This window comes from Festucalex cinctus, chromosome 17 (genome assembly GCF_051991245.1).
Source record: "Festucalex cinctus isolate MCC-2025b chromosome 17, RoL_Fcin_1.0, whole genome shotgun sequence".
In the NCBI taxonomy this organism is placed as follows: domain Eukaryota; kingdom Metazoa; phylum Chordata; class Actinopteri; order Syngnathiformes; family Syngnathidae; genus Festucalex; species Festucalex cinctus.
The window spans coordinates 5,727,917-5,751,839 of NC_135427.1; the positions used below are offsets into that span (position 1 = coordinate 5,727,917).

Below are 23,923 nucleotides of genomic sequence, written 5' to 3' on the forward strand. Positions count from 1 at the left end.
CATCATTGTGGAAAATTTTGCCAAGGTAGGATTTTGACTTTTGAAGGCTTTATTGCTTTATTTGCGAGCCTGCCGCCACATATCACCCAGAGCTTCTTCTACTTCTTTTTGCACCTCTTTCAAACCAGCCGTCCTCCCTATCCACAATTTGCAAGTTGTTCTACTCGAAACAATGCCCCTTCTTCTAAAGATGCAAATGAACCAGATATCTTCTACAACCATCTAGAATCCAATCCTCTGAGGGAGATTGCCCAACTGGTTTTGGACCCGATTACCGGAACAAATCCACCTCAGACATAAAGATAATCTTATAGACAATCTTATGAGACCTAAGATTGTCAGGCGCTTGACGTCCCTGGTCAGGAATTGGGAAAATTGTCTTAGCCCGTGTACGGCGGCTTTAGTTTCTCTAATGTAGCTGTCATTGCTCTCCTCACTACATAAACAGCGTTGCTAAGATTGCTTCTCTTGATTTTGTCCTTGGGCTGAACCAGCTTTTGTCTGAATGTTAGTGGATTTGAAATACATCTGGTGGAGAAAATCCTTCCGAGGTTCTCTGACAAACCAGCCACATAGGGGACCACCTCATTCCGTCTCCTGTTTCTGTCTTCACTCTTGAGTGTAAAAGATCTTCTCCCGGTGGATTTTATAAAGGCCGCGTTTGGATACACACGCTTCATAACAACCTTTCTGGTGTCGGTCTGTTCCGTCTATTTTCCGGCTGGTCTGACCTTTTGCGGATTACGCCTACTAGAAGTAATGTATCTTTTTTTTTCAACACATTATGACAGGCAGAACAATGAAATGCTCTTTGACTCGATGGCAGCATGTATCTCACCTGTTCCCCTTCATACGACATAATGCAGTAAATGGGCTTTCGACTAAAAAGACCCACAAGACTCCTCCGATTTCAGCTTCTGGTTTTGAATACATTCAAACAACAAGAAAAGGTGTTCTCCCCCGCCACCCCCTCTTCTATGCTTTTACGTGACTCTTTTGGTCTCTCTGGATCCCTGTCATAACCTGCCGGTAACACTTCATGACACGAGAGAACAGTTTGCAGTCTCACCGTCGCTAAATCCTTGTTAAGTCGTCTTGAGCTCGTGATGTCAAATTGTTAAAAACGTGATGAAAAGGACTGTTTAAAATACCAATTTGAACTATTCAAGGAAATGTATTAGTTGATTCATTCACTCCCAGCCATTTTCACAGAAGCAATCCTGTTCACTCCCGGCTGTTTTACTGGATTTTGACTTATTTTGCAAGGCCCACAGAATATTATGTTCAATTGCTGTAAAAGCATGGAACCGATCAAAAGAAAGATTAAAGTCTCTTCTTTCATCAGGAAAAAAAAGTATGTTTCTATCTGTTTCCGTTTTGCAGCAATTAGCATTAGAAGAGAGCTAAGTTTCAGCAGTTTTCACAAATCTATTTAAAATTGTAAGTAATGGAGCTTTTTTTCTAGATGGCCCTGGTTGATCTCCTTTGCTCTGCTGCCACCTGGTGATCGTTTGTGTAATAACTACCATTTCTGCAACCGTTCTTTGCAGTTGAGAGGCTGCATCAAAGCCTTCTTTATGCTCTAGCATAACCCCCCCCCCAAAAAAAACCCAGGTCTTTGGGACACTTAGAACATTAAAAAAAAAAAACATATTTATACGTTATTGGGAGCAAATGAGTTAATGGACCAAAAAACTGAAACGGTGAATATTTGGACACAAAGTTCGTGAAATTAAGCTCTCATAAAAAAGGTACAACATTTTTGGTTCATCCTAGCCAACCTTTTGTGGGTAGTGGATATTTGGCAAATGAAAAACTGAGCATGCCTTCCTCTGCTGACAGACATATTTTTGAGCCACCAAGCAAAATCTTTGCGCGCCATTCGTAACCTCAAAATGTCTTATGTCGGTGACCATCATAAACCGAGGACCACTTGCAGTTTCTTTTACCGGGATGCAACGATAACGGCGATATCGTGATATTGCGATGTTAAAACTGCCACAATATATCGTCGTCGCCATGTCGTGATCTTAAAAGTAGCACATCTGTTAAAAAGTCATGTTGATTTCCATTTGGTGCCATTCTAGCACCCTCTGGTGGCTAGTTTTTTCATGCAGTCTAATTTTCGCAAGGCATGTTTTGGCCCTTCTATGTTTAAAATCCACGCTAATGGTCAGATGAAGGGGAACGCAATACATGTATACTTGTGATATGTGCAAGTGAGTGCCTCAATAATAATAATAATAATAATAATAATGATATACTTTATTTATTACATGTTATTCTTGATTGTATGCATTGCTGTTATGTACAAAAGCACAATATTTATTTACAATATTGTGACCTTTTTTTGTATCGCCAACCTCCCCACAATATCGCGATAATTATCGTATCCTGACCTTCATATCGTGATAATATCGTATCGTGATGTTTGGATATCGTTACATCCCTATTCTTTTGAAAAATATTTTTTGATTGTGACACCAACTATTCGCACAACATATTCACCATGAAGTCCAGCCGCGCAAGATGAAGGTTGCCATGCTAGCCAAATCACCATGGTAACCTTTTGCAAGCCGAACGAGCAACCCAACTGATAGACCACAGCAGGGAAAGCGATGCTAACTGCATTTTGTGATACCAATTACGTCTAATTGGCAGTATGATATCCACATTTAGAGCCATTTTTTTCAGTTAGACTTTTATTTTCGTTTGTTTTATAGCTCTTTCAGTACACAAGAATGTATTTATGCTAATACATCTTGTTTCATGTAATGCAAAAACACACTTAAAGTGTCATTTGGGAACCCACGTGGCTGTTAATTCCCACCTATTTCTCAAAGGCTGTAGGCCGATGAATAGGCGGAAGGTACCCGCAAGAGAGGTACAGTACGGGCAATTTCCCACAGCAGGGTGTGAAGGCAATTTAGTCCATTTTTTTTTTTCTTTAATTCTCTTTTTATAGTCTTGCTACATGAGTCAAGGCACACCTTCCTACACACTTATATGAGACTGGGCCTACACAAACCCCGTGGTGTAAAAATGTGCTGATTTGTGAGCGCTGATACGTTCTTATTTTGGTCAATATAACGTCATGATGACGTACTGGCAATTTATTTCATTTGATGTACGACTCAATGTGTTTAATTATTGTGTAGAAATACCAAGAGTTGTCTTTCTCAAGTTATTCCTTGAGAGAAAACTGCTTCACCATGCCTAAAAAAACATTTTTCATGTGCTCTCTTGAAGCATTTCCATTACTACTGTAAATATGAAGTGGTTGGCAACTGATTTTATTTGACAGTGAAGGTGTTTTTAGTCAACAAATTCATTATACCAAGTGCAAGTGACACAACCACTGCCAAGGCTTAAATATTTGCCAATATCATATAAAGTGCTAAATAGCTTTTCACTCAGATGTTTTTTTTTTTTTTAACTCATTCACTGCCATTGACGGAAAAAGACGTCAAATGTTGCATTTTTTTTTCTGGTCTGGCAATGAATGTGTTAATAAATAACTAAAAAAAAAAATAAAAAAAAAAGTGGCCCTTGCAGCTTTCTATTTTTCTGTATGTGGCCCTCAGAGGAAAAAGTTTGGACACCCCTGCTGTACATTATTATCAACAATTTATAATTGCTTCATTGATTTTTACCATGTTTAACTCATTCACTGCCATTGACGGAAAAAGACATCAAATGATGCATTTTTTTTGCTAGTCTGGAAATGAATGTGTTAATTTGATCCAAGGAAACAAAATGTGGGAGAAACTTACACAAGTAAAGACGTTTTAAATGAAATATTAAACAGGGATGGGCGAGTGCGATTATGGCAGCTGATACCATTATCATTTTATGATCAGGGACATATTTATTTATTTAAATTAAATTTATTACATTTTTACAAATCATGTATTTAATGAAAAAAAAAAAGGGGAAATTCTAATAGAAAATTGACATTAATTTCATGCAATTTTAAGGAAAAAAAGCTATATTGGGATATAAATGTATTTCTTTAAAATTATTTAAATTGTTTTTTGGGGACATTTTATGTATTAAAATATTGGTACTTGCTAGCAATATTGGTGACTACTAAAAAGTGGTATTGGACATCCCTAATATTAATTAAAATTGCAAGCACAAAAAGATCTGATGAATCCACTTTGCCGAGATAAAAATTGTAATGATTTGTGTCTTTTTTTTTTTTTTTTTAATCATTTGCCAACTAGATTTAAAAGCACTGAATGGAAGCAGAGTCTGACAATTAGAAATTTTTTTCTGATTCTCCATCCTTTTAAAAGCATCAAATTGCTGTGTGGGAAATTCACTTTTATTATCACCTTCCTTGTGACGCGGTGCACAAAAATTGGTCATCTGCACTTTTTTTTTTTTCTTCTTGAAGTAAAAGCTTTTTCTGTGTGTCTTGTCAGAACTCCAATTCCAATCCCCTGTGGGTGTTTCGCATGGCTGCAAGTGACGACAATATGAGACAACCAAATAAAAAAAAAGAAAAAAAAAAGGTGGGAGGAGCTCCAGCAGTGTGCTAATAACGTTCCTCTTTAAATTCACATTTGTATATATATGCCCGTTGAACCCACAAAGTGGAAAATGCAAAGTCAAAACTGTTATTTTAATAGCATTATATGAGTGTAAGAAATTCAATACGCGCACATTATTTCCCATTTATGCCCACGCATGCACACACACAAGTTATGAACATGACATAAAGTTATTTACGTGCAATTCAGATGTCTGTGAAACTCTGCGATCAAATATGTATTCTTTGAAATATTCGTGGGAAAAAAAAACATTTCAGGTCACGACCTCCTGATTAGGCTGTCGTCTGTAGAGCCGACGAGAAAGGACAAAAAAAGAAAGAGACGGGGAGAAAAAGCAGCGGGAGGAATCCACGCTGATCATTTAAAAATAACGCAGGTTTCAGGTTCTCTTACAGTGGACTTCCTAAACCGCTCTATTTTTTTGTTTCATTGATTTTTCTACTCACTTGAGCCACGCAGTCTTTCGGAAGCACACTCGCTTCAATAAAAAAAACTTTTCCAATAATAGAAAGTAGCAGGAACCTCAACAACTAAATGCTACAAAAAAAAAACTAGACTACGTGCAATTACTGAAGAAATTGCGAGGGAATGCTGAAAGCTGAACGCTCATAGTGGAATGCTAAGCTGAATGCTAATGAATTGAAAGATAAATTATGTGAAAATTACAAAGTAATTAATTGAAGCTGAAAGATAAATGAACAACAAGAAAACTTGAACTGCAATCTAAGGTGGGATTTAATCATTTCAGAGAAATTGTAATCCATTTCCTGATACAATAGTCAGTCAGATTTACAATTTACAACAACAAGAAGTTTTACAATTATAGTTTTAGTTAGTTTTGTAAACATACAATGTAGTTTCAGTTAGTTTTCGTTTTTATTTTATTTCTGTAACAATATTGTTTTTTGAATTTTAGTTTGTTTTTTTCACGAGTTTTAGTTAACTAAAATAACCTTTAATGGCATCTATTTTTCGATACCCTCCCTTCTTACTTTGACCATCTCCAAACTTTTTTTGTTTTGTTTTATTTTATTTGAACTGAGTCAAATGCCGTTTTTAGCATATGTCGCGGGCCGCAAATGGCCCCCCGGGCCGTAGTTTGTACACCACTGATTTAGCAGCTCCTGGTTATTAGATTGGATTCATTTCTGGCGTGTCTGAAATTTGGATCTTGTTTGACCACTTGGAGTCATCGCTGTTTGTTATAAGAGGAATTATGACCTCTACTATTAGGTGCAGCATTTCTGTTTTTTAGAATGTGGGAGTAGAATATTAAATATGGCAGATTCTTTGTAAGAAAAATGGAAAATGAGGCTGGAGGCTGAAAAATACAAGTTTTTTTTTTTTTTTTTTTTTTTTGAGCAGCATTGCAAAACAAAATGCGTGGTATCATTTACAAATACCGTATCGTACAGGCTTAAGTGACAGATGTCAAGAACACATTGCGAGACAAGAAAAGCACAATGTGATCGGTCTCATCTTTTGAGTGGTTGACAAACGCACGATCAGTGATGACAGCTATCAACTAAATTGTAATTCACGTCATTTTAGTCTTACTATTGTGTCGGAAAAAGTCAGCCATTAACTTGTGGAGGAGGCTGAAGTTATGATAAAGAAGAACATGAACATTTTCAAGTGGAAATAATAAGCAGTGTTGTAAAAAAATCCATGGTGGTTTTCTAATATTGTCATGAGGATTATATTGCAAAATAAACAAAACAAAAATGTGTTTGGCAATGTTTATCTTGTGTTTCTCTCATAAAACATTCAATAATCAATGTCTCGAGCTTCCATAATCAACATACTGATTTGGACTCTGACATTCAATGGGGACGAAATTAAATCAAATGTGATTTTATTTTCTTCTTGATGATTAATCAGAAACAACCGTCGCCATCAAAATATGAATCGTTTCAATCAGCTGTGTTCTCTCGGCGCTATAGGAAGGTTGCAATTTATAGTCTGATAAGGAGCGTCATCACATTTTCAACCAGAAGCTTTACATGTCCTCACTGAACCATTTATATTTCTCATCTCATGATCCTTTGCCTATTTTTAGGGGTGTTGCTATGACAACCAACTTCAAACAACAGCACAAACGTTCTAATATTTTAATACCCAGAATACATTTGTGTAATGTTGGATTCATTCATTCATTCATTGAATTTTTATATTTCTTATATTATTATTATTATTATTCTTATTATTATTATTATTATTATTAATCTCTGGTGTAATAACTAGGACCCGACCGATATGCATTTTTTAGGCCGATGCCGATACCGATTACTGATTAATCTGCCGATTATTTCGAAATATATAAAATGTATAAATATCTAATAATTATGATTTAAATATATTATTTATTTATTTATTATAAATACATTATAAATATATTATTAATTATTATTATTATTATTATTATTATTATTATTATTATTATTAATCTCTGGTGTAATAACTAGGACCCGACCGATATGCATTTTTTAGGCCGATGCCGATACCGATTACTGATTTAATCTGCCGATTATTTCAAAATATATAAAATGTATAAATATCTAATAATTATTATTTAAATATATTATTTATTTATTTATTTATCATAAATATATTATAAATATTTTATTATTATTATTATTATTATTATTATTATTATTATTATTAAAAACAATGAAATAAGTGTTCACTATTCCTCAGTGTCCTGTGAGCGTAACCAGAATAACGTACGCTACACACTTGCTAGTTGCTAATGCTAAGCAAGCAAAATGGTGCATTCGGGGTACTTTCAAAGCGTCAGAAACTCCGGTTTTCTTCTATCACGTTTTAACGGGGAGACATAATGACATTTTAATGACATTTTTGATTTAATATACTGAATGTCACGCAGTGCTAAATGTGCTAAATGTCGCTGCGGAACACCCGCGTAAATAGAATCTCATGAGTCATTTCCCGGTTAAATATTAAAGCTGTCATAAATAGATAAATAAATAAAACATGATACGGTGAAACTGCAGACAGGCAAACGGGCTGATCTGGATTGCAATTTCCCACAGTAATATCCATGCAACGATGCACATCAGCAATGTGAATCTGTTTGACGCTTGTGCATAACTTAATAATTGATAGGATCACCTCATAATGCTGACACAGGAAATGAGCGAGCCGAACGTGCAGCACCACAAAACGTGCTCATCGCCTCTCCTGCTTGTCTCTTTTCACTTGTTTTTGAAAACGAGCGGTAACCTTTTTGCTGCTTTTTTTTTTTAGAAATTGGAGGCAAGGAGGATGAAGAGGAGCAAGACGGGACGCTGGCGAGATAAAACACGCCGGCGACGGCTTTCTGCGATAATGAAGCGCCTTTAACGCTGGACCTTCAAGCCTCAAGTGAGCAAAAGGGATTCAATGCGGGCTAATTAGCTGAAGCTGCCAATTAGATTGATTTTTTTTTTTTTTTCAAGAAAACATACAAGAGGGAGGTGGGACAAATAAGAACCATTTACTTTGCTTGAACGCACGGGGGTGAAAATCGGAAGTCAATTTTAATTAACGCTGCTGAGTAAAGTGACTCAGAGCAGTTTCCAATGAACTGAAAAAAAAAAAAAAAAAAGCACAGCTTCTTGCATCCATAATCCTATTTGACCTCACATTAAAGCAGTGCTTCTCAATTATTTTCTGTCATGCCCCCCCCTAGTAAGAAGAAAACATCTTGCAACAACAACAACAAGAAAATCTCGTTCTCTGACCATTTCTGAATACGTGTCAGTTAGCTGTTCTGCACTTCCACGCCACTATTATTGGAGACATACATTGGGGATGATTTACATAATAATCACATTGAATTATTGGTGGATTCACAGGTTAGCGTTAGCCTTAGCTAACAACATTGATGACAGCACAATACAGTACTTGACGTTGACGATACAGTCGTGGGTATTTGTCTTTGGGCCACGTGCAACAAAACTGTCTCCATAACAGTGAAATATTTTATTTTAATTTTGGTGCTAGCAAAAAATGTTGTGAGTTAATATTGTATTCACTTTGCAAATGAGACTAGCAAATTTAGCTTAGCATAGCTTGCTTCAACATGACTAAGCAGAGATCGTGTTTGAGTGTAACGTGACGTTAATATTGTGGGAAATATGGGGGGGGGGGGGGGGGCATTTTATCAAATAAATTTCCCCCAAAAATGCGACTTATACGTCCAGTGCGACTTATATATGTTTTTTCCTTCTTGATTATGCATTTTTGGGCTGGTTCGATTTGTAATCCGGAGCGACGTATAAAGCGGAAAATACGATAAATACATGGAGTAATTGATAGGATAATCCATTTTAAAAAAAAATGTGAAAAAAAAAATGTAATAGCTACCCAGTTTCTTTCCCTTTTTGCTTTCCAGTCAGCCTCAGTTTATTTTTAGACCGTTCCGGGAGGGAGCGAAGAGGGAGCAAGGATGACACAATCCTTTATAGACGGGTGGATGTGAAGAGGAGGAAAAGCGTGGGCACATGCGGGTTGTGGGGGGGGCGTGTTCGTCGGACTACTCATTCTGACAGCTGTGCTCACAAAAGGTGCCGGGCACGGACACGGCCGGTAAAATCAATAGATCGCTAAGTAGAAGACTCGACTACTTAATTGGAGCACTCATGACTTTATTTAATTTTCCTATCAGACATTTTTTTTTTTTTTTTTTGTACGTTTCGTTGATCCCGCGGTGTTCTCGAGGGACATTTTGGTCTCTCCGGGGCAAAACGTTCCGTTCTGTTCCTGCCTGTCAAGCGTTTGGTGCTGATTTTGTGTTGTTGGATGGAAGCTGAGATGGATGACGAGGGGACGAAAATGCAGTGGTGCCTTGAGAAATGAGTTTAATTTGTTCCATGTCTGCCTAGAACTCCAGTGGGATGCTTTATTGATTGAGACGTTTCAACTCCTCTTAGCACTTCAATATTATTATATCATTCTATGCAGAGGATCAAGAAGTTTCATGAAGTTAGCTGAGGTCCAAACCTATGTTGATATAGTCCCTGAACACGTTTAGGGGTGAAAAAAAAAAAATGTAAAGGGACAGAAGGCCATCAGAAAGATGTTTAGCAATGTTGCAATTGTGCCATTCTGTGCGAGTTGCCAACGGCAACAGCTTTTGTCGTCGCGATTGTTTCACCCATCTGCGCGTCACACAAAATTGCCTTGGACCTGTTAACTGCCATTAACTGCAGTGTAAATCGCACATCTGCGGCTTCAATTAAAAGTAAAAAAAGGGAATAATAATAATAATGGTTGTAGCCGTCCTGCTGCTACACTTTGAAATGACAGCGAGTGACATTTCGACAGCACTTCCCCTGCGTGGTGACAAATGAGACGTACCCGGGCGGCTTCACTTTTTTTTTTTATTTCTGTGTTGCAGCACTCGAATGACAGAAGCACACGAATGTCAAGCAAATTAAACACATAATATTTAAATAAATATAAATATGTGTGTATGTATAACTCACGATTAATATCAAATTTTATATCTGTTTTAAATGTACAATAATATTTACAATCAAATATTTTTCATACTCTTGTTAACTCATTTGCTCCCAAAGACGTATTTATCCGTTTTTTTTTTTTTTTTTTTTTTTTTTTTTTTTTTTTTTTTTAATGCGAGAGCATACAGAAGGCTTTGATGCAGCCTCTGAGCTGAAGAGAACGCTTGAATCAAAGGTAGTTATTACAAAAAACGGCCAGCAGGTCACAGCAGAGTATAAGAGATCAACTGGGGCCATGTTGCAAAAAGCTCTTTTCCCCACTGTTTTAAACAGATTTGTGAATAATGATTAAACTTAGTATATTCCAATGCTAATTGCTGCAAAATGGAAACATAAAAATATACTTTTTTTTTCTAATGAAAGAAGAGATGCTAAACCTTCTTTTGGTAGGTTCCATGTTTTTATAACAAATAGAACACAATATTCTGTGGGCCTTGCAAAATCAGTCAAAATCCAGTAAAACAGCTGGGAGTGAATGAGTTAATATAAAAGTGGAAAAAAACCGTTAAACTAATAGAAACATGGCTGCATCCTTGCGTCATTGATACAGTAATTTCATAATAATTCATAAAATTGAGTTAAATTATTGAAAAAGATGTGCGGTACTGTTAAAATCGAGTGTGATATTGGTTTGTGTTTAGGTTATTTTTTCTGCCACTAGATGGCATAATTGCATTTGTAAGATGTTAGTGACAGCTGAGTGCATTTTGCGTTTCATATTAAGCGCTATCTAATCTTTAACATGAAGTCATTTGTGAAATTCTGCACTTTTTAAAAACTGTCAAATACAATTTGACCACCGTCTCCACAAATATGCATTATATATATATATATATATATATATATATATATATATATATATATATATATATATATATATATATATGTAGTGACCCAAAAACAAGCTGGTTCATGCCAATCAATTCAATTCATTTTATTGTTCACTTACTTGAAGTAGTGACATATCTTCAAAACACTTTCTGCTCACATCACTAAAGTTGAAAGGAATATGAATAAATGAAAACAGTCAGTTTTCAAAATACAAACAAACAATTTTTTTTTTCTTCCCATTATTCAAAATAGAAGATGCATCTTTACAGCCTGTACAAATAAGACACTTACTGTTCATCGTACATTCAGATGTTTTTTTTTTTTTGTTTGTTTTTTTTTTACACATATGTTATTTTAGATTTTAATAGTCATTGATTTTATTAGGGTCATACTGAGCACAAAAAAAAAAAAAGGACCACATGTGGCACCCATTTAATCAAAGCAATTAACGATCAAATACACTGCTACCGCTAAGTCGATGCTGCTGGGTCTTGTCAGTACATCGCCTGCTGCTAAAAGCCATTATTACATCATCACAACATTGTGATTTACTGTACACCGGCTGACCGACATGCTACATGTTGGCTCCACTATCGCTTCATTCAGCTCGACTTTCAACAAAGTACAGCGCTTAGCTATTAGCATTTTCACAAATGCTAACACGAGCTAAGCTATCGCCCACGCTAACTGTATTCGTTTCTCACGTTATCTTTTCATGGAAAGAGGGAGATTGGAAAGTGAAGTGGTTGAATGGGATTCCCTCACTTCCTGTTAATGTCAGCCGCTGTTTGATTTTGCGAGGATCAAGCGTACAGTCGTGCTTGTGCTTTTTTTTATTTTTTTTTTTATGTTGCTTTGTGTTCACTGAGCTATGTCCGGAATGGGATTTCCTTGCCATACAATAAAAGGAGGGCATACCACAGGCAAAAGCAATTTCATTTTCAGGAACAGAAAATACAGTCCATTTCCCCCCAAGGCTTCATTGTGTTCACAGCGTGGCGATTTCTATTGATCCCGCACAGCTGGGTGGTGGTTATTTCAACAAAAGCTCGGGGAAAGTGTTGACCTTTTGAGGAGTGATGCTTTTTAGAAGTTGTCTACACAGGTATAATTTGTTTCTTCAAATTATTTGTGTGAAAAGTCCATTTAAGAAAGAGAAGCCCGCTTACTATTAGCGATGGGACTTTTGGCTCTTTCAGGGGAGCCGTTCATTCGGGAGCCGTTCACGTAAAAGAATCGTTCAAAAAGACTGGCTCTTTTATGTTTTTTGTTTTTGTTTTTTTTCGCATTTTTTGAAAATGGCAAAAAAAAAAGACATATGGAATAGTCTAAAAAAATAACATTTAATGAAGTTTTATTCTCTTAGAACGGGGGTAGGCAACCCGCGGCTCTAGAGCCGCATGTGGCTCTTTAACACCGCCCTAGTGGCTCCCTGGAGATTTTTCAAAAAGGTTTGAAAATTGAAAAAGAGAGAGAAATATATATACAGTATATATATATATATATATATATATATATATATACAGTGTATATATATATATATATATATATACAGTGTATATATATATATATATATATATATATATATATATATATTTTGTTTTAACAGTTGAATTGTACACCACCTTGCTACACAATTGTTGTCCTATAGGTAAACATTGCTGTATTAAGTTTCAGGTTAACTCTTTGACCGCCCAAAACGTTTAATAACGTTTAATAAAATCACGATGTATGCCGCCATAAACGTTAAGTGACGTCAACTACTTTTTTTTTTTTTTTTATATATCAGTGGTCAGTGCAACGTCCAAGTGCAGCGCAGCCGGCTCAATGAGTTGTGAAAAAAAAACAAAAAAAAAAACACCCACTAACTGTGGCCAGCAGATGGCAGCGGTAGCTGCTCGGGCCCTAACTAGAGCTGCGAATTACAACGAAACATGACGCAATCTGATGAAATAGAACGTTTTCAAGGCTGACGTGAATGATCAAAGCCTTTGTAACATTAAACCTAATTTGACGGAGCGTCACTAAACAAAAAATATTAGTATCAAAGTCACTGTTGTGGAGAAAATGTATTGTTTCTTTTCAATTTTCGCCCAATGTCACTCAAATGACCTATTTTCAAATGGTGATTACTAAAGAACGGAATAAGGTAGAAACATACTTTTTTTTTCCTAATGAAAGAATAGAATGCGATCTTTTATGTTGTATATGTAGCAAAAGAACACAATATTCTGTTTGTTTCGAAAAATGAGTTAAAATGCTCGAAATCCGCTGGCATTGGTGTTTTTTTTTTTTTTTTTTTTTTATAATGTGTGGCAGTAAAAGAGTTAAGGACCAGGATGTATTTTATAACTCTTGCATATCTCTACTTCAGTTCACTGACATGAGGAGGCAACTTTTGGGTGAAACTATCAATAGATTTTATGGCATGTTGGTGATTCAATATCAGGACTTTTAAGTGTGACACACTCTGGTCAAGATGGAGGCGATCCCTCTGCTAACGGTCTAGTTACAGTACGGTCACAGTATGACACCAAACTTATAACAACACTCCGTGTCCAAATGGATTATCATTCACGTGCCCTTTTCATTGGCGGTCCGGCTCAAAGTGCTCCATCCGGGATAAGCCCGACCCCCCTCCATCACAAAGTACCCAGATCAGTGGTAAAGAAGCCCCCCTCCTTCTTTTGCCTCCTCCTCAGTCTGTGGGCCCGCCAACAGACGGCAGCCACCAGCAGCATCACGACGCCGATGCAAAGCAACGCCACCGACACCACTTTAGTCTGGAGCAGATTGTTGAAGGTGAACGTCACCCCCGTGCCCGCCATCCCGATCACCAGCGAAATCACCCCGAAAGGGAACACGCAGCGGTACCAGGACTTTTCCGTGCCGCCCGTAGCTTGAGCCAGCCGCTCCAGTGTGGGGAGAGACTCCGGAGGTTTGACTTCTGGCGGCTCCGCGCTCGCCGAGCTGTTTAAATTCTGGTTTTCCGAGTCCTGGGGTAAGGTGTTGGCCTCGCCGCCGTGGCTGCAGTCCAAGTCCGGGTGAAGGACCGGGGCAGGGGGTTGGCGGCCGGAGGAGCAGCCCATCTCCGAGCCGGTGTCCTTGGGTAGCGGTGCGGGAAGGTGCGCCCGTTGGCGGAGGGGATCCTCACGGCGCGCGTTCGTGGCTGATTGCGGCTGGAGCTCGCACCACGACACGAGCTGTGTCTGTGTCACTCTTGTTCCGGTTGTTGCCCTCGATACTTGCCAGCCTGGAAATTGAAGGATAGGAGGAGAATAGCTGAAGATTAAAATAGAAACACAAGGCTACATAAAATATATTTCTGCTTGAAAACATATTTGCAACGAAGTGAATAGGAATTAAAGAGAAAACAAAACAGATGCGGCGGAGTTATTTTTAGCCCCAAACGGAATCCACTCACCGTATTTCGTCACTGCCCATCAACGTCTTCCCTTGCAGCCTCGTAGCGCGAGCTGCGGCGAGCGCGCGTGTGTGCGCCCGTGCTGCCATTGTCCAGGGTATATATAATCACAGATGAGAGGGGGGCGGGGCTTATCGGAAGCGGTCCGATAGGCTCAGGAAGCTGAGAGGTCTCAGAAAGGACGGGTCTGGGTGACGTTAGCAGCCGAGTGCTCTCATTCAGTGGGGCTGATGAATTATTCAACTTTGAAGACCAGTGCCAGGAAAAAGTGTAATATACACAGATGGAAGGAAAAAAATAATAATTCAAAAACGATAGCAGCAGATCATATACAATTTTACTAAATGGGGCAGTTTATATCATAACATACAATTGGCATTGATTTGCTGCCATGTCAACAATATCTACACAACATGTATGTCAAATTGTACGGAAGCGTGTATGGATTAAATTTTTTTTGACTGGAATATACATTCCAATGTATTTGCTAATACGTTTATAAACGGATATTTAATATATTTGAACGTATACATTTTAATGTATTTGCAAGTATATTTGAATGCTATATCATACCAATACATTTGAAAATTATTAAAGTAAACAATGTTTATTCTTCATTTTTAGGATTTATTATTATCACTGCAGTGCATAATTTTCATGTCATTTTTTTTTTTTCGCAATAATGCCACGGGATATAATTGCATATACATTCGAACGTACTTGCAGAAACATTCATACATACTTGTAAATACATTCGAACGCTAAATCATAGCAATATTACGTTCGAAAATTAAGTAAGTAAACATTGCAGTGCATGTTTTCCGTTCGTCATTTTTGTCCATAATTACGGAAAATGAAAAACCATCCTGGTCAACTGCATCATTTTAACGCCCACTCAGGTTATCAAATTAACAATATTTTACTTTCTCTCGGGTTCAGGCCAAAACCTCTTAAGTCACAATTTGGCAAATTTCACATTTTTAAGAAAAATCTATACTCTTGTTCTCTAATTATTGACCAAACGAAAGTGTTGAAAATGGGCTTGTTCTCTTTGATGACACGACGTTAATGGTTGAAATACGTCATTTTCGTGGTCTCCTGAAAAGTGACGATTTTGGAGGTAGAAAGTTTTTGCGATATAAAAACACGATCTGCTACTGCATGTTTTTTTGTTTTTTTTTCTGTTGCTCCCTGCCAACCTCCATTGCGTGCGTCATCCACAACCGCCTGCATGGCAGCGCGACCGACCGCCATGTGTGACATTGCCGCACAAATGCAATATGTGTCCATGTTTATCACGCCTCTCCCCTTGACAGTGAGACGCATTAGCCAGCCTCCAAACCTCCCCTGGGAGACCGTGAATATACCGTGTGTGGGTGTGCGGATTTAATCTGACTTACCTTTCATTGTGAAGCACTGAAAAAAAAATAATTCTGGTGCCCAGGTTCTGCGTTATTTCCCCAGGTTTTTATTTTAGTAGCGGTCTCACAGGAGCATCCGCTGACGAAGGAGGAAGTGGGGTCTCTCCCGCCTAGCTTAGCTCTAAGTGAGTTTGTCACGCTTGCTAACGTGTTCGGCTTTCAATTCAATAAAAAAGATAAATGAAGCATAATAAATTAAAGCAATTCAACAACTACAACCCATAAAGAAAGTTCCAGAAAATACTTTTATTTCATTGTTAGCTTGATGCTAAGCTGCTAAGCTACACCTCTCATCTGATGTACTTGAGGTCTCTCCCCGCCTAGCTTAGCCCTAAGTGAGTTTGTTACGCTTGCTAATGTGTTCGGCTGTTAATTAAATACAAAAAGGTAAATGAAGCATAATGAATTAAAGCAATTAAACAACGACACTCCAAAAAGAAAGTTACAGAAATTACTTTTATTTTATTGTTAGCTTGATGCTAAGCTGCTAAGCTACACCTGTCATCTGATGTACTTGAGGTCTCTCCCCGCCTAGCTTAGCTCTGAGTGAGTTTGTTACGCTTGCTAATGTGTTCGGCTGTTAATTAAATACAAAAAGGTAAATGAAGCATAATGAATTAAAGCAATTAAACAACGACACTCCAAAAAGAAAGTTACAGAAATTACTTTTATTTCATTGTTAGCTTGATGCTAAGCTGCTAAGCTACACCTCTCATATGATGTACTTGAGGTCTCTCCCGCCTAGCTTAGCTCTGAGTGAGTTTGTCACGCTTGCTAATGTGTTCAGCTGTTAATTAAATACAAAAATGTAACAATATCACTGAATTGCAGAAAATTAATTGACAATTTCAGGGAAGACAGTTAAAAACATAAAAGCCCACATTTATTCCATTGAACTTGGTCCAAATTCATGGATAACAATACTCAACTATATAAGCGCTTGCAACTGTACGAGAGATGAGGGCGATCCTCCTTTTCAAGGAGAATTGAAACTTCCGCATACACTACATACATTTTTAAAAATTTCAGATCTACGCTTTTATCCAGTGTCAACTCAAAGCTTTACGGCAATTGGTGATCCAACAAAAACATACACGGCCAAAATTATCATGTTGTCGGTAAATATCTAAAATCCTTATTCTGATTTGAGTTAGAAAAATAGATGGGACACTAGTATCAGCACCTAAACCAGTCGTTCTGGTTAATAATTACGCAATTGCATGCATCCACTATAATCTATGACAGCCGCAAATTGGTCGGAAATGCCGCCCATTGTGCCGAGAGGGAGTTATTTATCACCGCAGACATTTGCTGTCAGCGCTCGCCGTAACTGGGTGTGAATGGGAGGCTTGTTACCGTCCTTGATAAAAGGTCGTCTTCTTAAGACTTTGGAAACCCGTTAGCATCGCCGCCGGTGTTTTCTAGAGCGGGTGAATTAACGGCCAGTGAAGTTCACGTGACATTTTTCAGCGCGCCGTGTCCTCAAATTGTGGCCCCTTTCAAATGGCTTTAATTATGATGCATTTGTAAACAACCTCTCTGCCGCGGAGGGAGGTCAAATTGTTTTCAACAAAATAATATTCCTCTTTTATATTTAAATGCTCTCCGCCAAAATGGTGGGAGAATGTGTTGTAAAGTCACGCGCACAAATGCATTCGCGTATAACAACACCCCGGCATTCCGCGCGTTCACAAAGTCCACCAACGTTACAGTTATGCAGTAATGAACACCGCCTTTTGTCTGCAAAAAATAACTGGACAGCCTGTGCTGATCTGTACGTCCATTTTTTTTTTTGTTTTTTTTGTTTTTGTTTTACACAATGCTTCCACCCAAACAAGTATGTCATAGAGCAGGGGTGTCCAAATTTTTTCATTTGAGGGCCACATACAGAAAATCAGAAGGGCCACATTATGTTATGAAGAGAAATTGTGTTTAGTCCTAAAAATTGTGCAAATAATTTATTTGGGCTTTTTTTTTGCATATTTAAAAAAAAAATGCTACAGTATATAAACCAATTTATTTGTAATATGGCAGTAAGGTTATTATAGTTTTGGAATTTTTCATTTTAGTTAGTTTTTATTCGTTTTCAGGGGGGTTCTGTTAAAAAAAATGCTTAGTTTTAGTTTAGTTTGTTAGTTTCAATATTAGTATTAGTTTTTTTTTTTTTTTTATGTGTATTACATGTTAATATTTACAATATTTTAAAAACATCATGGGCACAATGTCATCTGAAGGTGCTTTTCTATTGGCTGCTGCTAGATGACGTCACTTCTGTGTGAATATCAAAATAAATCTACTAAAAATCACGTTTAAAATCTTCCCCAATTGCTCATGCATTAAATTAATTGCCAAAGACTAAAACGAAGGACGTTTGCTATCATTATAGTTAGTTTCAGTTCGTTTTCGTTTTTTTAAAAAGCATTTTTGTTTTTATTTTATTTCGGTAACAATAGTGTTTTTTTAATTTTAGTGTTTTTCATTAGTTTTAGTGAACTAAAATAACCTTTAATGGCACCTATTTTTCTTACTTTGACCATCTCCAAAAATCTTTATTTATTTGATTCAAATGCCGTTTTTAACATATGTCGCGGCCACTGAAAAATGGACGGCGGGCCGCAAATGGCCCCCGGGCCGTAGTTTGGACACCACTGTCATAGAGGTTGCTTATAATCTGATTTATAACTGTCACAGGAACTTAATGTATTATGTATCCCGGCAAACGCTAATGTACCTCCCAGCATAAATACATAGAATTGTTACTTCCTGTGACTAAACTGTCAAGTGAAGGATGAGACCAACTCGGCATTCCAGCCGACCCACAAAAGCCAAAGGAGCGAAGGTGATACTGATGTTACTCTCGCAGGAAGTCCCCTGTGACCTGCTTTTTTGTGGGTCCTGTCAGAGGAGGTCACTCTTTTCGACAGCATCCTTTCATAATTGATGATGTGAGCGCTCCTAACCCGCCATGGGAGAACGCACCGATGGTGAGGCTTTTGTCAAGAGGGAGACGACAGATCCGCTGGTCCTCTGTTCACGCATGCTTGTTCACAATGAACCGCTTTGTTTTTAATTAATTTAATTAATAGGTCTTTGATTACAGGAAGTACATTATGGAATGTTTTTTTATTTGACTAGCGAGCAAAAAACGGGCAGTGTGTATTACTTTTCACCATCTAGTGGTGAATTAGTAATTAATTCATTTTAAATGCCCACGATTAACTCTTTGACCGCCAAAAACGTTGAATAACGTATTCTAAAATCCTAATGAATGCCGCCAAAAACGTTAATTTACGTTTATTAAATTTTTTTTCCCCCTCTGAATGGGCAGCGCAACGTCTTGTGCAGCACTACCTTGTCACTATCCATCCATCCATTTTCTTGACCGCTTATTCCTCACAAGGGTCGCGGGGGCTGCTGGCGCCTATCTCAGCTGGCTCTGGGCAGTAGGCGGGGACACCCTGGACTGGTTGCCAACCAATCGCAGACCTTGTCACTAAACAAAAAATATTAGTGTCAAAGGCACTGTTGTGCAAAAAAAATGTATCTTTTCACGAAAAGCTTGTTTTTCTCTTATGTCACTCAAATGACCTAATTTCAAATGGTGATTGCTAAAGAACGGAATGAGGTAGAAACATACTTGTTTTTTTTCCTCATGAAAGAATGGAATACAATCTTTCATATGGTAGCCATCATATATATGTCGTCATACCGCGTAATATTCTGTTTGCTTTGAAAGATGAGTGAAAATGCTCCGAATCGGCTGGCACCGTTGGGGTTTTTTGGATAACGTTTGGCAGTCAAAGAGTTCATTTCAATAACATGCTCAAAAAAAAGTTCAATCACGTCAATGTCTATATACATTTTTTATATAATCGTTGGTCTAGTAATAGCTAATTATATTACATAGGCAGTTTGTTGTCATTGAGTACCCGAATTCGGGCTCTTGCTAGCTCTTGCTAGCTTCTCCTGCCAGCTACTTGTTAGCCGTTCCAGTTAGTTCTTGCTAGCCACTTCAGCTAGTTCTTGCTAGCTGCTCTTGTTAGCCGCTTCAGCTGGTTCTTGCTAGCTACTCTTGCTTGCCACTCATGCTAGCTCCTGCTCACCGGGTTGCTCGCTTCACTCCAAATAAATTGTAGTAATTGGTGGAAGGCTGTTCTTCAAAAAAGAGACTATAAGGTCATTCTCAGTTGAATGTTACTGTCACACTAAATATACATTGTGTACACATTGTGTATTGAACTACATAGCCTCGAGGGCTAACAATTAGCATCTATGCGACAGTGTTGCTACATTTTAGGCAACGGATATCTGAACATAAATTGTGCTGCAACACATCCATCCATCCATTTTCTTGACCGCTTATTCCTCACAAGGGTCGCGGGGGGTGCTGGCGCCTATCTCAGCTGGCTCTGGGCAGTAGGCGGGGGGACACCCTGGACTGGTTGCCAGCCAATCGCAGGGCACACAGAGACGAACAACCATCCACACTCACACGCACGCACACCTAGGGACAATTCGGAGCGCCCGATTAACCTGCCATGCATGTCTTTGGAATGTGGGAGGAGACCGGAGTACCCGGAGAAGACCCACGCGGGCACGGGGAGAACATGCAAACTCCACCCAGGAAGGCCGGAGCCTGGACTCGAACCGGAGTCCTCAGAACTGGGAGGCGGACGTGCTAACCACTCGACCACCGTGCCGCCCTGCTGCAACACATCTAGGGAGATAATATAACGATACTTAGAGGCATATATTCTTTATCCTCTGTGATGGATGACTAATAAACCTTGTAACCAAGTGAGGATATGAGCCTCCAGTACATTTTATCCATGTATCTATCTTATAATGCCCTGGGTAGCTAAGGCGCACATACCAGAATGAGCAGCAGAATTGCAGGGAGGAAGTTAATAATTTGTCGTGACTGATAATACCATAGAGTGATATGTTTCTCATTAAAAACACATTCATACAATTTTGTTGTTGATTTTATAGAGCTTCGGGGGAAGCTGTGTACAAATGTAAGCAACATAGTTTAATTAGTCAGAGTGAAAATGGGAACGTGATATTGGTGTCTGTAAAATGCCCATTAAACTGATGTTAATGAGATTGCATTCTATGCTTCTCGTTTGATAGCTGTGATTAAAAATATCCGTCGTAAGGAAGGATGGAGAAAGTGTCTTGTCAAGTGCCTTACCTTGAGGTTCGACATTGTCACGGCCACCTGGTAGCAACTTCGCATGGCAACAGTGGAGCTGGAATGTTTTTTTTTGGCATAAGATTTTGTCCGTTTTTATTTCTTTGTTATTTATTCCTCCTTTCCTATTTCCAGGAGGAGCAAAAATGTGTCTGCTGCCTGAACAACGACTGAAAATCATCAGTCTTTTTGTAAAGGTGCAATTATGGAGACATTTTTCAAAACTATGAAACGTTGATGCGTTATCCACTTTCTACTTTTATTTCTACCAGAGAGTTTTTTGGCGCTTGTTCCCATGGCAGCTGTGATGACTCTCACCATTAAGTAAAACAAAGCGTTTGGCTCATTAAACAAACGTAATGAGCTGAGAGACGTTCACTTTCCAGAGCTGAAAGAGGGGTGAGAGCTAAATGCTATAATGCCACTAAAGTTTAAGTCACGGTAAATTAAAGTGCGTATTATGCGATTGTTTTAATTAAAACTCACCCGTCAAAAAGGTGCCATCCCTTGAAAGTAAAACTAGTGGAGAATCACAGCGCAGCCCACACTGCAAGTGAAGAGCTGCAGGCACAAGGGCACTAAAAATGGAGTGGGTTTCTTTGTTGCATTAGCTCTTTAGACTCCGTCTGAACCCACGTCCTCTTGTAGCCCACACACCCACACTACAGAACAACGGTTCTTCCGACCGTTTGTAAGGTTGAGTCCCTCCACCTCCGCAAACCTGCAATCGGTTTTACACTTTCAAGACACAGACGCAGAAAAAGAATGAAAAGGAATTCATTCTAACTGCACGAGAAGGACGAGAAAGTCAGTTCAGGAAAAGAAGCCTCGTGAATGTAACGAACAATTAGACAAAAGTGTAATAGGCAACTAGAAAAATTTCCACGGAAATTTTGGATGTGACTGCTGACTCTTGCAAGGTGGAAAGCCGCATGCACTGAACAGTTTGCCAAATCCGGTTAAAATCAAGTCACTTCCTGTTAAAATCAAGGCACTTCCTGTTGAAATCAGCTCACTTCCTGTTGATTTTAGGCCACTTCCGGGTCACTTCCTGTTGAAAACAGGTCACTTCCTGTTGAAATCAAGTCACTTTGTGTTGAACTCAGGTCAGTTCCAGGTCACTTCCTATTGAAATGAAGTCACTTCCTGTTGAAAACAGGTCACTTCCTGTTGAAATCAGGTCAGTTCTGGGTCACTTCCTGTTGATTTTAGGCCACTTCCGGGTCACTTCCTGTTGAAATCAAGTCACTTTCTATTTAACTCAGGTCAGTTCCAGGTCACTTCCTATTGAAATGAAGTCACTTCCTGTTGAAAACAGGTCACTTCCTGTTGAAATCAGGTCAGTTCTGGGTCACTTCCTGTTGAAATCAGGTCACTTCCTATTGATTTTAGGCCACTTCCGGGTCACTTCCTGTTGAAAACAGGTCACCTCCTGTTGAAATCAAGTCACTTTGTGTTGAACTCAGGTCAGTTCCAGGTCACTTCCTATTGAAATGAAGTCACTTCCTGTTGAAAACAGGTCACTTCCTGTTGAAATCAGGTCAGTTCTGGGTCACTTCCTGTTGATTTTAGGCCACTTCCGGGTCACTTCCTGTTGAAATCAAGTCACTTTCTATTTAACTCAGGTCAGTTCCAGGTCACTTCCTATTGAAATGAAGTCACTTCCTGTTGAAAACAGGTCACTTCCTGTTGAAATCAGGTCAGTTCTGGGTCACTTCCTGTTGAAATCAGGTCACTTCCTATTGATTTTAGGCCACTTCCGGGTCACTTCCTGTTGAAATCAAGTCACTTTGTGTTGAACTCAGGTCAGTTCCAGGTCACTTCCTATTGAAATGAAGTCACTTCCTGTTGAAAACAGGTCACATTTTCTGTTGAAATCAGGTCAGTTCTGGGTCACTTCCTGTTGATTTTAGGCCACTTCCGGGTCACTTCCTGTTGAAATCAAGTCACTTTCTATTTAACTCAGGTCAGTTCCAGGTCACTTCCTATTGAAATGAAGTCACTTCCTGTTGAAAACAGGTCACTTCCTGTTGAAATCAGGTCAGTTCTGGGTCACTTCCTGTTGAAATCAGGTCACTTCCTATTGATTTTAGGCCACTTCCGGGTCACTTCCTGTTGAAAACAGGTCACTTCCTGTTGAAATCAAGTCACTTTCTGCTGAACTGAGGTCAGTTGCAGGTCACTTCCTATTGAAAGGAAGTCACATCCTGTTGAAATCAGGTCACTTCCTGTTGAAATCAGGTCACTTCCTATTGAAATCAAGTCACTTTCTCTTGAACTCAGGTCAGTTCCAGGTCACTTCCTATTGAAATGAAGTCACTTCCTGTTGAAAAGAGGAAGTTCACTTCAATAGTCATTTCAAACCCCAGTAAAGTAACGCGTTTACTTTACTCCAAAGCAAAAAATAAAATATCTTACGCTTGTAATATTTTTGGGCTGGGTTGAGGTCTGCGCTTTTGTACATGGACTACGGATTCCCTTTTTCAGACCAAACTAAATCAGTGACAGTGATAGTATTTCAAAATGTATGAATAAGCAGTCCTCTCAGAGACCCCCGTGAAATCAATGCCACCGCCCTCCGTCTGGAAGGTCAATCTTCTCTCCGAGCGTTGACAAATCTGACATTTCCCTCATCGGTATTCTGCGCCAGAGCTTCAATCAAGTTATAGATTGGCTCTCCCAGCCACCTTTTGATTAAACTTAGTTATTGTTCCATTACGCCTTATCTCGCAAACGCGGTTGAAGATATGGATGAGGCAAATTCAAGCGTGCGTTCATTGTATGCGTCATACATTAGATCGTCCCGTTTCCTCAGCGGCAACTCCAGAACGAATAATGCGGTATGCAAATAAACGGTCATAATTTAAGGAGGCGAGTGAATGGCTTGGGTTCGGGACAACACACAAAATGACACACGTTGGGCTGTTGCCCGGATGCTGTTGCTAGCCGAGTCCACTGGAAAGTAATTGGCT

The 23,923-nt window shown here is 38.7% G+C and overlaps 1 protein-coding gene and 1 pseudogene across 2 annotated transcripts in view; one reads left to right on the forward strand and one right to left on the reverse strand.

Moving 5' to 3' along the window:
* Window positions 1–23,923, forward strand: part of LOC144004464 (solute carrier family 2, facilitated glucose transporter member 11 pseudogene) — a 236,426-nt pseudogene that overhangs the window by 17,342 nt on the left and 195,161 nt on the right. Inside the window, exon 4 of the transcript XR_013279383.1 lies at window positions 4,428–4,504. The product of XR_013279383.1 is annotated as a solute carrier family 2, facilitated glucose transporter member 11 pseudogene, transcript variant X2 (transcript). Of the gene's footprint in view, window positions 1–4,427 lie in introns of the transcript that reaches the window.
* On the reverse strand, window positions 12,757–14,431 carry LOC144005135 (transmembrane protein 100-like). Its single transcript, XM_077503089.1, has 2 exons — window positions 14,337–14,431; window positions 12,757–14,165 (listed from the first exon to the last, which is right to left on the reverse strand). The coding sequence occupies exon 2, from the start codon at window positions 13,999–14,001 to the stop codon at window positions 13,555–13,557; it is 447 nt and encodes a 148-aa protein (XP_077359215.1). The 5' UTR covers window positions 14,002–14,165; window positions 14,337–14,431; the 3' UTR covers window positions 12,757–13,554.